The 17,623-nt window shown below is 38.6% G+C and overlaps 1 protein-coding gene across 2 annotated transcripts in view; it reads left to right on the forward strand.

The window, feature by feature from the left end:
• Positions 1–17,623, forward strand: part of POLR3B (RNA polymerase III subunit B) — a 130,719-nt gene that overhangs the window by 90,176 nt on the left and 22,920 nt on the right. For both annotated transcript variants that reach the window (XM_067559366.1, XM_067559367.1), the window contains 3 exons: positions 12,956–13,059; positions 14,866–15,032; positions 16,369–16,482. In XM_067559366.1, coding sequence (XP_067415467.1) covers positions 12,956–13,059; positions 14,866–15,032; positions 16,369–16,482 — 385 coding nt within the window. The remainder of the gene's footprint in view (positions 1–12,955; positions 13,060–14,865; positions 15,033–16,368; positions 16,483–17,623) is intronic.

A 17,623-nucleotide genomic window follows, 5' to 3' on the forward strand; every position in this document is an offset into this window, starting at 1 on the left:
TACCAGGCTCATCTCCCTTTGCAGTCCATGGAAAACTCCAGTATAACATCTCCCTAACCCCTTTCTGTTGATGTACTCTGTGGCAAGGTGGTTTGGTGCCAAAATAGGGATATGCGTGCCGTCTATTGATTCACTGCAGTTCGGGAACCCCATTGCTGCAAATCCATCCATTATGTCCTGCACGATGCCAAGAGTCACAGTCCTGCACAGCAGGAGATGATTAATGGCCCTGCACAGTTTCATGACATCAGCCCCCACAGTGAATTTTCCAACTCCAAAATGATTTTCCACTGTCTGGTAGCAATCCAGCATTGCAAGTTTCCACAGTGCAATTGCCACTCACTTCTCCATTGTGAGTGCAGTTCTCATCCTGTTGTCTCTGCGCTGGAGGGCTGTGATGAGCTGAGCACACAGATCCAGAAATGTTGTGCATCTAAAAGTTCTGAAGCCACTGCTTGTCATCCCAAGCTTGCATTATAATGCAATCCCACCAGTCAGTGCTTGTTTCTTGGGCCCAGAAGAGGTGCTCCACTATTTGCAGTTACTCCATGAATGCCAGCCACAATCTTGAGTTGGTTCTTGCTATGTCCTACAGCAATCTGACCTCCAGGAAGTCGTCATGTTCCCTACAGTTCTTCTTGTGGCTCTGCAGATACTGGAGGACCGTGCATCCTGTGCTTGCATCGCTCATGACAGTAGTGTAAAGTGTGTGAGCTCCATGCATCTGTCAGACATGGACAATGCCAAGTCCCATGCAGGGTTCTGGGATTTTCAAAATAAGCATGAAAATTATGGAATAGGGATGACACTATGGAGTGGAGAAAGTTGCATGCTGGGAAGTTGGCCCCTTCCTCCCAGTCCCTCTGTTCCAATTCATTTCTGCCCCACCATACGTTCCCAAAACTTCCGAAAAGTTAGTGTGCTGGATGGTAGCAGGTTGCACACGGGACTACCTACCCATGATACATTGACTGTGCATTGAAACAAGCACTTCTGGTGAGTGTATGCAGCGCTGACGCAAGGAGCTAAGTATGCATATGGACAAGTGATATACTAACTACTGCAGCTTTATGCCAACGTAACTTGTGGGCAGCAAAAGCTTGTAGTATAGACAGATGTGCCCTAAATTGAACAGAATAGAAGGATTCCTATTAGCATGACTCTTATGGTCTTTTGCTTAGTAGTGAGGAGTTTGCCCTGTTAGACTTAATTTTCAAGATGGTTTTTAATCCCAGAGTAGAAAGCATCTGAATATTCTGGATTCCCTTGGTAGTGTTCCATGACCACTCCATTAGCATTATTGGAAAAACCACTTGTTCGAAGCATCGGGAAAGTAAAGTAGGAAGAGCCAGCATGGAAGATTTATATTGTACTGCCAAGTATAAATCTTGGTTTTCCTTTGGCGAGCTCCAGGTTAATCTTCAATTTTATTTTTGACTATTGCTATATTAATACAGTTTTAATAACAGAAGGGGGAGGTCATTAGCTTCAAAAGTAAGCTCCAAGGCACTGTGTGTGTCACCATTTTAGTGTAAAAACAGCTACAGTTCAGTAGCTAAGATGCCTGCTATGGAGTCTCCTTCAAGGAAGCTTCCTGTGCAGTCTCACAAATAATGGCCAAATGTTTCAATCAAATATAAAAATTTACAGATAATGTAATGTGCAAGGCATTTTTTTTTTTTTTTTTAAACAAAGGTAGCTTTTCAGGGCAGAGGCCATATCTTCATGTGTTTTTTGTTTTTGTTGTTGAACACATAGCAAAATTTAAGCCCTGCTCCTGACAGTGGCCTCTGAATGCTGTAGTTGCATAAATATTAAATAACAATATTGTAAATAATATTTGATGTGATATAGGCCCCAGTTAATATAAAAAATAAAATCTGTACATTGAAGTAGTAACTTCAGGTGCCTGACCACTGTAGATGCTCATGGGCACCTTACATAAAGGATTAGAACAGTTAAAATATTTATCTTTGGTAAACTCATAACACTTTCACATGACCCATTGATGTGCATCTTCTGAAATTAAAGGTTACTTGAATCTGATTTAAATTGAGCTGATTTCAATTTCAAATAGAGGTATTCCACAAAAGCAAAAAGAACCTGGAGTACTTCTACCTCTACATCCTGCAGTCTCCAAGAACCCTATATTCTCTGACTTCAGAGAGCAAGTTGCTTTGCAGGGAAGCTGAATGCTCAGTAAGTTATCCATTAGTTTGTAGCACTTTGTTTTAAGGTCCTAAGTGCCAACCTCTTATTAGCTCTCATGCTCTTAGCTCTCATGCTCACTGTTTGTGACTTGGACTCATTATTGTAAATCACTAGGAAATGATCCTTAGAGTACAGGAATCTGACTGTATGTTCTCAAGTATTATGCAATTTGCTAAAATGTTTAATACTTGTAATACATTTATCTTGTCTCCTAAACAAAATAATTTAAAACCCTTTGGAAAACCCATTCTAGTGGAGAAGCTATCCTAAATTGTATAGGCAGCTTCCAGAATCTTCCACTGGTAGGTGTGACATCCCACAAAAATGGAGTCAGTGATTCACAGAATGTCTGCACTCTGAGGCTTATAATAAAACAACAGAAGGTGAGCTTAAAACTTAACTATGCTTAAAGCCCTTTTACCCAGATTTTTTTAAGTCATATTGGTATCTTTCAACACTCATTAAAATTGTTAGAGACATTTCCTCATTAGTCCATTCTGAATATTCAGAGTCTCTTCAGAATGTGTTATAGAATCATAGAATATTAGAGTTGGAAGGGACCTCAGGAGGTCATCTAGTCCAACCCCCTGCTCAAAGCAGGACTAACTTCAGCTATATCATCCCAGCCAGGGCTTTGTCCAGCCTCAGCTTAAAAACCTCTAAAGATGGAGATTCCACCACCTCTCTAGGTAACCCATTCCAGTGCTTCACCACCCTCCTAGTGAAAAACATTTTCCTAATGTCCAACCTAGACCTCCCGCCCTGCAACTTGAGACCGTTGCTCCTTGTTCTGTCATCTGCCACCACTGAGAACAGCCTAGCCCCATCCTCCCTGGAATCCCCTTTCAGGTAGTTAAAGGCCGCTATCAAATCCCCCCTCATTCTTCTCTTTTGCAGACTAAACAAGCCCAGTTCCCTCAGCCTCTCCTCATAACTCCTGTGCTCCACCCCCCTAATCATTTTTGTTGCCCTCTGCTGTACTCTCTCCAACCTGTCCACATCCTTTTTGTAGTGGGGGGCCCAAAACTGGACACAATATTCTAAATGCGGCCTCACCAATGTCGAATAGAGGGGAATAATCACTTCCCGCGACCTGCTGGCAATGCCCCTCATAATGCAGCCCAATATGTTATTAGCCTTCTTGGCAACCAGGGCACGCTGCTGACTCATATCCAGCTTTTTATCCACTGTTACCCCCAGGTCCTTTTCTGCAGAACTGCTGCCTAGCTCGTCGGTCCCCAGTCTATAGCTGTGCATGGGATTCTTCCTTCCTAAGTGGAGGACTCTGCATTTTTCTTTGTTGAACCTCATTAGATTTCTTTTGGCCCAATCCTCCAGTTTGTTTAGGTCACTCTGTATCCTATCCCTACCTTCCAGGGTATCTACCACTCCCCCCAGCTTAGTGTCATCTGCAAACTTGCTGAGGGTGCAATCTACCCCATCCTCCATATCATTAATAAAGATGTTGAACAAAACCGGCCCCAGGACCGACCCCTGTGGAACTCCGCTTGTGACTGGTTGCCAGCTAGACATGGAGCCATTGATCACTACTCGTTGAGCCCTATGCTCTAGCCAGTTCTCGATCCATTTTATAGTCCATTCATCCAACCCATACTTCTTTAACTTGCTGATGAGTATACTGTGAGAGACCATATCAAAAGCTTTGCTAAAGTCAAGGTATATCACATCCACCGCCTTCCCTACATCCACAGAGCCAGTCACCTCATCATAGAAAGCAATCAGGTTGGTCAGGCATGACTTGCCCTTGGTGAATCTGTGTTGACTGTTCCTGATCACCTTCCTCTCTTCCAAGTGCTTTAAAATGGATTCCTTAAGGACCTGCTCCATGATTTTTCCAGGGATTGAAGTGAGGCTGACTGGTCTGTAGTTCCCTGGATCCTCTTTCCTGCCTTTTTTGAAGATGGGCACTATATTTGCTTTTTTCCAGTCCTCAGGGACCTCCCCCTGTTGCCACGAGCTTTCAAAGATAATAGCCAATGGCTCTGAAATCACCTCAGCCAACTCCCTAAGCACCCTTGGGTGCATTGCATCCGGCCCCATGGACTTGTGTATGTCCAATCCTTCTAAATAGTCTTGGACCTGTTTCTTCAGCACTGCGGGATGTTCGCCTCCTTCCCATTCTGTGCCACCCAGTACAGTAGTCTGGGAGCTGATCTTGTCACTCTGTACGCCTCCTAAATCTCTTATCAGTGTTTTGTTGTGGTGTAGTCTTAACACGTTTTTGAAGGAATCAAGAGAATGTTTAGGATACATATAGTTACTAGTATTCATTGAACTTGACCTACCTATAAGAGATTATCATTGGTAAGGGGAGAGAATTTAAAAGGGTGGAAAAGTGAAGAGAGAGAAGGCTGAGAACTCTGTGAGTCTATGAGTGTGAAGGGAGGAGAGAACATGTATTTTTAGGTACACAACAGTTAAGAAAAAATTGAAGACATCCGAACAAGCTGGTGTCCTGAAGCAGGCAAAGGCATAACGGCATCAACATTAATGTTTAGTCATAGACAGTGACTGAACGGTAATTGGACAAAGGCATACTGAGGAAAGCAAAAGGTTTTTCTTTCATCAGCTGTTTAAAAATGTTACTAGCATCACGATCCCCTAATATCAAAAATAGGAATGAGGCAGTCAGAGTGGAAGAAACTTGTTACAATTGAAGTTAAGGTTACCAAAATTCCAGTTAATCTTCACAGTAAAGAATTTAGATAAGAGACCTCTAGTTGGACAGCTCTGAATTTGTCATTATATTTTAACAATTAACTGAAGTTCTCTGTTTCCTTTTTGAATACAGCTACCTCACAAGTTAACATACACTCAACTTGCTTCAAGACAACAGGCAGGTTTTGCCAAGGTCCTCCAAAAACAGACCATCTTCCAAATAACATGCAAAAAGTGAATTAACTTTTTGTTTTGTTTAAATTAACAATTTTTTCTTGATTCAGTGAGAAGGACAGTGTTTAAATCTCTGCCTTGTCAATTTCTCTGAAGTCTTCTTACGTCTTAAAGAAGTGTAGGTGGAGATGAGTTTCCCTTGGCTTATGTGTAATGATAGCTTTTAAAGATTTAAATAAGTAGAATAAGATCAGAAGAGCCACATTTTCAAGTGACTTCACACATTTTCTATATTCTTCTGGAATGAGAGTTATAGTTCAAATGCAAGAATCCAAAGCCTTAAGAAAACTGGACTGTAGCTAGGAAAAGTGGATTAAAATCTCTCAACTCAACTTCAGAAAAGGTATGCTCCAAGAAGAGCCTTCTATTGAATTTGGTGGTAGCCTTTCTGGGCCTTTTTCATAATTTCAATTTATGCTACCAAATTTTGCCTTGCTGCCTTCTTCATGTCCTCCCACTCTCACAGTGATGCGCTTTGGGCCTGGGACACCGCTACCTGCTCTGTCTGCCATGCCCTGTCCTTTCCTCCTTCAAGTCCTTCCTTTAAGCATGCTTCTTCTAAACTGCCTGTCAATCCCAGCCTTCAAGAAATGTCAACAAAAGGGAAAAAGGAATAAAGAGAAATGAAAACAAAACGGGAAACTAACATGTAGAGTTCTAAAGCTCACAAGTCAATCACTAGCTGTATCCAAATTTCCAGCCTTCCATCTGTATGTTGCAATAAGTTCTTTGGGACAGAGACCTCGTCTTGGCTTGCCTGCCAATTATTTAGCACATTTGTAGTGCTAGTAAACAAATATATACCCATCAGAGAGAGTTTACTGTCCAATTTATAGGAGCCATTTGGTTTAACTAAAGGATTGTGTGTATTTCCAAGAACAGTAAAAAGACTTTCTCCCTTGCTCTTTTTATCTTAAATTCTTCAAGTGAAATCATCTCTAGATGCAAAGAGAGCCGAGAGAGTACTCGACTAAGCAAGCTTCATCTGAGTTCCATAAAAACTAAATTACTATATTTCCAGATTTCCCCTTACTTCTTTCCAAGTCACAATGAGGAAAAAAGTTCAACTCCTTTGATGTGAAAAAGCAATATATCACTTCTCTGAAAGAACATTTCTCAGTCTCTCATGTGAAAAAGGATTAACACCTCCAACAAAGGTCCTGTAGATCACAGAACTAAGCAGCAATGCTGAACAGTATTCCTGAGGAGTGGAAAAACTGTATTTAAGCAAGAGATTGTTTGACTGGCAAACAGAAGCTTTTTAATAGCTGAAGATCTAAGATAAAGGATTAAGCCTTTCTGAAGTATCTACACTTAAACTACTCTAAAGACAAGGAAGCGAGTTTAAATTCATTAAAGACCATCTTTGTTTTCCTAAATGAACAATGTTCTTTAGTGTCAAAATAGAATCTATTCACTGCATTGCGAACTATATAAACTTTATTGCAATACCACATATCTGTTAGTGTGGGCTTGTTTATGGGTTGGGTTTTTTTTGTTTTTGTTTTTTTAATTCTGCCTTCATTAGAGCAGCTGCTGTGCACACAATGTTTATTCAGATGTAAAATGATAATTATCAAAATATTTTGACATGGACAAAATAAATATGTTGTGCATCTGTTCTGTTAAAGAATTCCGGTTCTGTAGGTATAAGAGGAGCATGTGAAATAAAATATTATAGCTTTATATGGCAATTTGTAATATTTTTCCCATGTGTAACGCTCTTTAATTTGATACTTCATTGTCTCATAACATTAGGCATTATTTCTAAGGAAACATATCTATTGGTCTAATTCATATTAATGTTTGGAGCAGTAGTAAGCAGAATTTTATTATAAAAACAGTCTTGATAGCTACTGATATATAATGTTAGATGACCACTCCAGAGATTTGAGATGGATATCATTTTCTTGGATTACGAGTGGGGGGAATTTTTTTTGCCGTATTTTTATCTTTGAAAATTGTGTAAGAAAATGAAATGCCATAGAATTTCCATTAGGGCTCCTAATTGTTTAACCAAACCTTTGCTTAACTTGCTGTCTTAAGAACTAAATTACAGCATTTTTTTAAAATCTCAAATAGCAAACAGGTAACCTTCTGACCTTTTCAGTAAATCTCCAACTGAACCTTTGAAATTAGGTTGGTTTCGCATTTTATGGCACAAAATAAAAATCTCTTATTCTGTTTCCAGATAGTGTATCCTGAACACACATTTTATTAAGCTCTTGACTCATTCAGCCATGTGTATTTTGTAAAGTTCCTATGGTTATTGTTTTACAATAGCTGCTTCCAGAAGCATTGTAAGGGTTTCAATTAATCAGCTCTTTGTGTGCTTCAGACTATGCAAATTTATCACATCAAGCCATTCAGCAGCTCATGGGAAAGCCATGTACAAACTGTATTGTCTTCTAGCGCCTCCTCTCATTTAGAGTGATGTTTTTAATAAGCGAACTAATCAAGTTTACTTATGCATTATTTATCTGTTAATTTTAATTCTGTGCTTCTTTCTATCCTCTGTCAAACGGGATGTAGCAAGTGATATGATAGATCTGTAAATGATTCAACTGTTGAACAAAACTAATATGATTTAGCACTCTTTCTTTCTCTGTAGTTGTATAATAAACATGATGGCTAATTAGAGAGATTTGAAGTAAACATAGCTGGTACCATATATTGATTTACAGACTTGTCTATAAACATGTTTTCCCAAAAATACTTTGCTGTTTTATAGTTGCAGGTGTATTTGAAGTTTAGCCCATCCCTTTAATTCCATTGTGTACTCTGACTGGACACATCTTGTACTGAAAAATCCAGAGTGCACCTATTAAGGGATTAAGGTTATTTTTCTAACCGTATAATAGAAAAGGCGCTAAACAAGTTCATCCAGTAGTGGGCGTCTTCTCACCTCTCCAGCAGAAATTAGTAGTAATGCTGCTGCCACCTCTGTTCACTTAAGTTAGTCCCCCTCGCTCTCCAGTATGCCTCCTGTTGACAGTAATTACGTTCTTACATTTTAGGTTGTTTTGATTTATTTATTTATTTTTTTTAATTTGTGTGTGTGCTTTTTATTTATGGAAAGTATCCGTATGGTGGCTTGTGAAAGAGACTTCCACCTGCTGTTGGATAGTCTTGATTTTTAAACAGTATGTTTTAGAGTGCTAGCTAGCCAAGCAAGGGTGGAAAAGTAAAATCTCTCAAGAACAAAAGGGAAGGGATCAAGGTATCTTTAAAACCCATATCTTGCAAAGAGATCCATGTGGACAGACCATTGTCCATGAAGAGTGGGACTCCATACTGACTGACATTTATGTTCACATGGGTCCCTTTGTAGGGCGGGGCCAATATGTAGTCAGAATTGTCACATATCTGAACTCAGTTGAAAAACACAGTTATTTTCTGTTTGGCAGAAAGGTTACTTGAAAATATTTGATTTATTTGGCTGCTGTTTTGCAATGCACTGGAGTACTCACGTATTGGATTTTTTCAAAATGCTGTGTATTCAGTTTATAAAATCTACATTGAAATATTTGAAATAAGACCATTTCAGTAACTAATATCTTTTTTTAAAATCAAATAGTTTTCTAGAATGCTAATTAATTTAATTATACTATATGTTGTCTCAACAATAAGTTTCTTACAAAAGTTTTGTTATAGAATTAAGAGATTTTTATTTTTTAGGTTTTGGTTTTTTTTAAGTTGAGAAAATAGGCAGAGGCTATATGAGTCTGACATAAACCAACATGTTTAAAAATACAACAACAAAAAAGTTCACTCCACCTAGAAGAATACTTGCAGAATTATCTCCTGAACTTTTTATAAATGTTCAGCTGTCTCCAATATGAGAACTGAAAAATGTGTAGGTGAGGGCAGAATGTGGCCCATAATAGTATGGCATTTTTAGTAGATCAGTCTCAGACTACATCTTTCAGAAGGGATGGGGACATTTAAAGAAGGGGAGAAGTGACATTATATGAGACTGAGGTATAAATTAAAATATATATGTGATGGAGAAAGGAGAGTTTTGAGATGATGAACAAAAATATTAGCTACCTGAGTACAATGAATAGGGAATTCAGGCAAAACTATTTTATTTCCTTTTTAATGTCACAGAGGAAGTTTATATGTTAGTTTGAGAATGTGTCCTTTTTCTGGAGATGGGTCTGGTGAAAAAATTGGTAGGTGAAGTTGTGAATTTCAGTTCATACTTGGACAGGGAAAACTCTTTAAATCCTGAGGCTGTTTTATGTCCTGTATTTTTGGGGTAATGCTCTAATATCCAGTTTCAAAGTGATGTTGCTATTGTGATGGGTGATTTCATTTTACTTTGTTTGCATTGTCAAAAGGCTGCACTGGGCAGAGGTAATGTGCCTGTTTTGTGGGTGGTGTATGGTGGTTGTCTTTTTTTCCTTAGGCATTTTAACCTTGCAATGTGTGTTTGCTGTTCACCACTAGAAGGTTTGTACTATAACAACAGGTCAAGAATTCTGCATGAGTTGAAGCATGGATCTGGAGCTTAAAATATGAACCTGTAAATAGTGTGTTTAGTGGCAACACTTTCTATATGATGAACTTCGTGTTCTGTGCTTTTGCAAGGTCCTGATAAAATTGGTTTTTAAATTAAATATATCATTAACATTATTCAAGTAATGAAATACGACCATAATGATTTTTTAAAAATTTATAATCCCCAGAAACTTTTTATTTCCCAGAGATGAAAAAACTTTGTGTGAGGTGGGAAAATTAACTCTTAGAATTTTGGGGTAGGGAAATATCTTCTGTCATGTTCTGCAAATATAGATATACACGATATATAATTATGTAATGTTTTAAAAAAAATAAAATCTGGATTCAGAATTAAGATTTATAACTTTTTTTAAATAGGGACTTCAAAAAATAGTCTAGTGAGTGTCAGATCATCAGATTCTGTCTAAATATTTTGTTTTAACTTCTAAGCTCATTATGCTCTCTTTGTTTTAACTTGTATTAAAATCTGTCAGCTATGACTGGTCTCATAAGCACAGTCAGCGGACCAGAATAAGTTAATTATTTACTTGTGTCACTAGTTCTCTTCATCTAATGAAATGCACAGCTGTGTTAGATCTGCAGTTGGATGTGTAGATTCCATTGTTATACAAGTCAGCAGAGGGTAGAAGCCGCTATGATGGAGAGCCCTCAGTTCTTTCTGCTGTTCTGCCTTTCTGTGTCGATTTCATGGATCTTTTATCATTTACTTTCACACAAAACAAACAACACAGTGGCTGTCTGCTATGGGAACTGTCTTGGCACATAAAAGGGTTTTCAGTGCCTAAAGTAATTTTAAGTGAGCTAAAATTGAATTTTTGGCTTACAGGTGCTCTTAGTCCACATGCAACCTAATGCTTTCATGGTAGTGAAAGCGAATGGGGAAAAACAATTTATATATACACAAATATTTTGAAGGGGGGAAATGTGCAGTGTGCAGGAGATTTAATTAAAACACATTGCATTGCTTTCACCAAATGATCACATCTTTCTGGGGGAAAAGGATTGTTCATGATTTGTTGCAAAAAGACAGTGTAAATTAATCTGTACTAGATTACAAACTAAACATAAAAATCCAAAAGCTCCAGTCCTCTTCTCCTTTACCCCTCCCCCATACTTACCATTCTCATTCTATTAACTACTGTCCCATGCACCTATCCCTGTCTTGTTTAGACAGTGGATGAGGAGCTCCCTCCTGAGCAGACGCCAGTATCCCTCTGTGAACTGGCTGGTTGGGGGATGCCTTTTTAGGGATGTCTTCGCTCAGCCCCCTCCAGCGTAGGACTTTTCTGAGGATAGAGTGCTCTGGCAGTTGCACCAGGCTGATTTCAAATAGATTGCAGACTCTTTCCACTCTGAGGGCTTCTGGAAAAGATTGACTGAAACACTAGGCTTGGTTCAAAGGAATAGGGGTTTAGTTCCTGCATTTTAGCACCTGATTTGAGATACAAGATTGATCAATATGCCCTGTATAGTGGTAGCTTTAATCTGGAGAATTAGGTATGGAAACAATGTTCAGGGTTGGGAAGGAAAGCTTTGTGAAGTATTTTAAACCATTTTGAACAGGTTTCACACTTCTGACTAGCTTTTGGAATTTGTAACCTACTTACCTCACCTATTATCTTTAAACTGTCATGACTGAAATTTTTGGAAACTTTTTTCTAAGTGTAGAGGGGTACATATCTGTCTAACAAACTGTAAGGTGTCTGGGCACTTTATCATGTTTTCCTCGGTTTCATAAATCTCCAAGTACACAGTCTTTTGAATGGAAAACATTATTTTGGGTCAGTTTTCTCAAAGGTTTGACTTCAAAGGTTTTATTCATGAATGTTGGCCAAGATTTTAAAAGATGACTAGTTTTTGGGTTCCCAGCGAGAAATCTGATTTTCAGAAAGTGGTACAGCATCTACTCTGAAAACTTGAGTCTCTTTTAAGATGTCACAAGATAGGTACCCAAAATCGGTAATGGCATTTGAAAAACGTAACCAGTATTTTAATCTTCAATACTTTATCTGAGTGAATGAGCAAATGGTTACCCACTGAAGTTAAAAGTATGTTAATTTTGGTGGTTTTGCTGCATGGGCACTGTTTTGGATGGTGTGAACTGTCCGCTTTGTAATGGAATTTATTCTTGCTAAAAAGTGACTGTGACATTATCGAGGGTACAGTCTGGACTGTTGAACAGCTGTGTCACCTCAGTTCTCCAACCTGGGGTGCCTTTTACACTGCTTTGCTGTGAGAGCCCACCATCCCTGGTCCTGCTCACACACAGGCTCCAGCATGCAAAATCATGCCCAGATGAATTACATGAATGCTCTGGCCAGCCACTTGTGAATTGTATTGCAGAATGACACCAGCAAATTCCCAGTCCCAAACCTTCCCCAGAAAGGTGCTTCTTATATTGCCCAGCACTCTACTGGACGATGCAAGCTCATAGAAAGTCCATCATTTAATCAATGGAAAACGATATGCATAAACCTTATCTCTGGTGGAGGTTCCCAGACACTTCAATCCAAACACACACTGGTTTAAATAAAACAATAAAACAAGTTTATTAACTACAGAAAGATAGATTTTAAGTGATTACAAGTAATGAGGCATAAAAATCAGCCTTGGTTACAAAAAACATAAAAAGATAAACTGCAAGCTAATACTTAACAAGCCAAGTGAACTTAAAAGCAAAAAGTTATATTTTACCATAAACTTACAGCAGTCTGGTAGGATTGCTTTAGCCAGGACCTGAGTAGAGTTGAGGGTGGAGAGTTGATTTAGAAGCCTCGGTTTCTCATCTTTATACCCTTCTGTCCTCTTTGAGGATTATCTCCAGCTGAGGTTCAGGCAACAGCCAGTCTGCTTTAATGGAACCTACAGCTGTTTCTATTACCAATATGTAAAGTTCTCGCTCACAACCCTCTGCCTGCCAAAGAATAGCTGCTTAGTTAATAGTCAACAGGACTTTGTTGACACCTGGCTTAGGTGTCTTTTTGTTTCGGATGAACTGGTTTGCAGTCAGCTCATGTTACAGCAATGTTATACAGTAGAATATTACAACTTTACATACAATGTTGATACATATTTTATCAGGACAATAAATGTTCAGCAGATTGAGTTTTTAAATGATACCTCACAAGACCTACTTTATACAAAATTTATCGTGGGCTTGTAAAAAGGATGAATATGGGGTACAATCTGTCTCAGTGACCCATGAGAGAAAGAGGAAGAGGGGAGGGGCTGAACAGTGAGAAATTTGGTAGTATCAGTCCTAATATTGACTTGTTTTTTGTGAATTGAAATATTTTCTCTTTCCTAGGGGTGTGTGGGCTGATAGTACCTCAGGAGGACATGCCATTTTGTGATACAGGAATCTGTCCAGATATCATAATGAATCCTCACGGCTTCCCATCGCGTATGACGGTTAGTGATTATGTTATGATTAAAAAGACACTGTCCCAAAAGTGGAAAGTGAAGTGGATTAACCACAATAAACAAGGTGTGAAAGTTGGACAACAAAATGCAGCTTTGCATTTAAGATGTTCTTCCAGCCTTCATTATGTCACATGCTGTCTCACCTGGGATTCTTCAGTGGGCTGCTTTATATATGTCATAAAATATCTAAACATGATACATAAAATAAATGGGGATATAGTGGTATCTGGACATCACACACACGGGACGCTGTGCATAAGACTTTTTTAGGAAAGCAAAGCACATAAGCAATACAATCAGTTGGAAGAGGATACCATTCTTCCCTTCAAACCGTTTTAACACACGCAGTTCAATCTACACATCAGCTGTCTTCATTACAAGAGAAGTTCACCTATCTATTCTGCTGGCCTACATCAGTATGCTTCAGAAGACAGCGTGCATGTGTGCATGTGTGTTTTTAGTATGAAAATCTGGCTTTTTAAATTGGTGTCAGAACTTTACAGTTGTAGGAATGTAAACTTTGAAAAAGGTTAACATTAATAGTTCTGACACTCTCTGGTGGGCTGATAAGCTTAGATTTATTCACATCATTATAGTCCACCCTAAACACTTACATGCCAGGGACTGTTCACACAGTAAAGTTTAACTGGGTGCTAAAGTGTGTGTAGGATTGAGACATAATCAAATATTTGACTAACTCTGTAAAATAAATGGTTTTCATTGAATCATTTAAGAAAAAAGAATGAAATTAAACTAGCCATTTAAAGCTCAGATTTTATGTCTATTAATGCATGGGGAAAAAATTGGCACACTGGTGAACTTTAGAAAAAGAAACCAAGGAAAACTTCAGATTCATGTCTTTTTGGCAAGAAACTGCTAACCCACCATGAAATAATAGATCCTGAATTGGAAGCCAGCTTCCTATAAAATATAATATTATTTTTGCTCCCTTGTTTTATTCTTTCCCTCTTCCTATCCAGTTCACTCTCCCTTCAAGTCCATGATGCAGCTCTTCTAGATCATGTTTTTTACTCTCTTGTTAAACTTTCTAAGTCTTTTTCATCTACTTTAAAAAAAAAATTCTGTTAATACATGCTCTTCCCTCAGGACATTCCTCCTTTTCAGCTAGACTGTGACATTACAATTTGCCCAGTAAAAGGGGCAACTGAGGGGGGAGATTGTGACTCGGGATTGCTGCTCCAGGGAAGATGTAACTTTTAAGCCTATGCCAGGCACATCATATTCTCCACAATTTGCCAGCATAGCTGTGTCACTAAATATGCTGGGGGCAAAGCCAAGGCTCCATCCGCCTGGGTGGGGGAGGTATAATCTCTAAAGAGCCTACTTCCTCATGTATGTTACTATCTGTGATTAAAGTAACTGGTCATGGACATAAGGGAGCACTTTGCACCCCCCTTAAACCGCTGCACTGCCATGCTAGCCAGGCTATCATCTGACCTTCCATTTTTTCTCTTTCTCCCTTGTTGGTTTTTACTGTCTGGTTTTTTTTTTTTTCTCACCACTCTTTCTCCCCTACACTCCTGCTACTGATCTCCGACACTCCAATTTCCTTGGTTTTCTAGGTGTAGGGGCTAGACCGTGGATCCTGTTGACCTTCCAAATGTGAATGATGAGACAAGCCAGAGGACAGTGAATTTGCAAGTGTTGCCTTCCATATGCCAGTGAATTGACAGTCCTGTATTAAGATGCTAAATTTTAAAACTTAAGCTGTTAGAGAGGTGAAACAAAGAAGTAGTCCTCCTTTAATAATGTCTCATGTTTTCCATTGAACAGGTGGGAAAATTAATTGAGCTCTTGGCAGGGAAGGCTGGTGTCCTAGATGGCAGATTTCACTATGGAACAGCTTTTGGAGGTAGTAAAGTTAAGGATGTGTGTGAAGATCTCATTCGCCATGGTTATAACTACTTAGGGAAGGACTACGTAACATCTGGCATCACTGGGTAAGAATCTGCTGTAAAAATTTAGGCATTTCAGAGAAGGACTTAGGAAAGAGTATTCTGTTGGGATACAATTGAAAACTTACATCTCAAAGTTAAAGGACAAGTCTTTTTGAGAAGTATTCCTCAGCCATGTGAGATTTTAAAAAATGGCTCAACAATGGTATATTTTTTTCATTGTTCTTAATTTTTACTTTTTGAACCTAAAATACTCGATTACCATCATACGAGTGTGGGCATGATGTTAGCATGAATTGCTGTTGGCACACATGACAAAAACACTCAAACCTCAGCTCTGCAAAATGAATGTTAGGTCGAGTTCTCCCTCCACAAGGTTTTAAGTAATTTTCTTTTTTTTTTTTTTTTTAATTGGCAGCCATTTTTATTTGCTCTTAGAATAAGATTTGCAATGTTACATTAAGTACAATAGTACTGTAAAATATAGAATTGGATACAGGTGTCTTGTTCCTTAGGCTATTTCTGCGTGTGCTTTTTTGCTGATTATACAGTGATTCAGTCAGGCATAGTTGTCTGATCTGTAACTTCCTGTGTGTTGATCAGACTGTCTTCAGAGACATGGAGTTCAAATAACATGAGATAGTTTAGGAACAGGAAAAAGCCATATGGCCTAAAATGCCTGTCCTTTTAAAAAGGTATCTTAATCCCACTTTCCTGCTTTTTCACTATTCGTCCCAGTCTCCCTCACCTCCCTCCACGCCTCCAGAAAAAAATCAGATCTATTCAATGAAAAGGAACATATGGAGTAAGTTAGTTGGCAAGGCAGTTAGAATATAAATGAATTCAAGAGACAACTAGATATAAGTGCCCTATTTACTCCTTGATCCCTAAATTAGGTATACATTCTGCATGCATTCCTATCTTGATAATGTAAGCTATATGAATGGTACAAATTAAATGATATGAATAATAATATCTTAAATCACAGTTCCACATCTCTCAAACAGTTAGTCTTAGTTTGCAATTGATAGCACAGATGTGAATTGCTCCCACACAGAGCCTCACGGAGGTCAGATAGGCTCTGCACAGGCAAGCAGTCTACCCACATGTTATCAGTTGCAGGTTCAGGGCCTTTTTCTCTGCATGAGTGTACAGTAATACATTGTGCTGTTATGAGAAAGCATTACCAAATGTTCTCGAAGTTTATTCGTGACTCCATTACAGATTGTCCTAAAAGTCCAAAGGCATTTTTTAAATAATTCATGACTCTGGGGTTATTTCAAATGGCTCTGTCGCTGATCCTATCTAGTAGACTGTTTCATATCTTAGGGTAAAAATGAGCTAACCATGAATATTGTGTTTATTATTTTTATTCCTTTAGGGAACCGTTGGAAGCATATATCTATTTTGGTCCTGTATATTATCAGAAACTAAAACATATGGTGTTGGATAAGATGCATGCCAGAGCTCGAGGACCTAGAGCTGTCCTTACCAGGTATTGTTGAAGAATGTGTGCAGAGTACTTGCTGTATAATCAGAAATGTGCTAAATTCACTAACCAGATAAAAGATTAAGGTAGTTTCTCTCTTCAGTGTTTAACATATTTTTTTTTTGTTTAATGTTAATTGTTAAAAAAAATCAAAGCTCTTGCAAATCCAAAGAGTACTACATACAGTGAGCCTTCTACTCTGTTCTTAACTCAGTCCATTGTGTCTGAGGAAATATAGGTGTTGTGAATCAATGGGTGATATTCTTAACATAAACAGATAGATAGACCTATGGGTTGTTTAAGAACATGGCTTTTTTGTTTGTTTGTTTTGTTTCAGTTATCACTGGCATTTTTGATGTAACTGTAGTGTTCTCACAACACAGAGGGTGAATGAAAGAAAAAACTTCCTTTGATATTGCAGCAGTCACTCGGTTTTTACATTCTACAATTAACGTGATGACAAAAACTTTTATATGAAATGAATGGATTTGCTACAGTTTAATGTAAACACCCATTGAAATGGCCTGCACGCATCCCCAAAACACAGCTCCTGCAATGCTGTCTCTTCCCCTTCCCACCCAACTTCAGTCCCAGTGGTAAGGCCAAGAAGGATCCACACCCCAAGGTGGCATTTACCTTTCTGTTCTTATTCAACGTGGTGCTTGTTGGCAAGTTCAGCACACCCTGCAATTCATCCATGTCAAAATATACAAAGAAGCCTATGGTAAGTCTCCATTTTCAGCTGTCTCATTAAAGATCTGATAAAGCTTCCTTAATTGCTGGAGTGTGGCTATCATTGCACTAAATATGAATTCTGTTGTCTGTAGCAAAAAGGGTCAACACTGGTGTCTTGTCTTTAGTTTCAAGTTTAGGAGTCAGAGGATGTGCTTGAAAAGGTGAGTATGTAATATGGTATGCTTCTAGTGATTAACTACCTCCATCTTACACATTCAAGGACTGAAATCTTCTGCTTTCATTGGGTTTATCTGGCTTCTTGCCCTTGAGGCCAAATAAAGACTCCTTTGGCTATAGCCCATATGGCTGCTCATGCTGCTTTCAAGTTGTTGAACCTCCTGGCCTATCAAACCTTATTTCACTGAATCATTTTGCTTAGAAGTGATCTCTAGTGCATTACCTAGTCCATCCC

Source organism: Emydura macquarii, unplaced genomic scaffold (assembly GCF_026122565.2).
Source record: "Emydura macquarii macquarii isolate MOO-44397 ecotype Brisbane River unplaced genomic scaffold, CSIRO-AGI_Emac_v2 contig_2205, whole genome shotgun sequence".
NCBI classification, from domain to species: domain Eukaryota; kingdom Metazoa; phylum Chordata; order Testudines; family Chelidae; genus Emydura; species Emydura macquarii.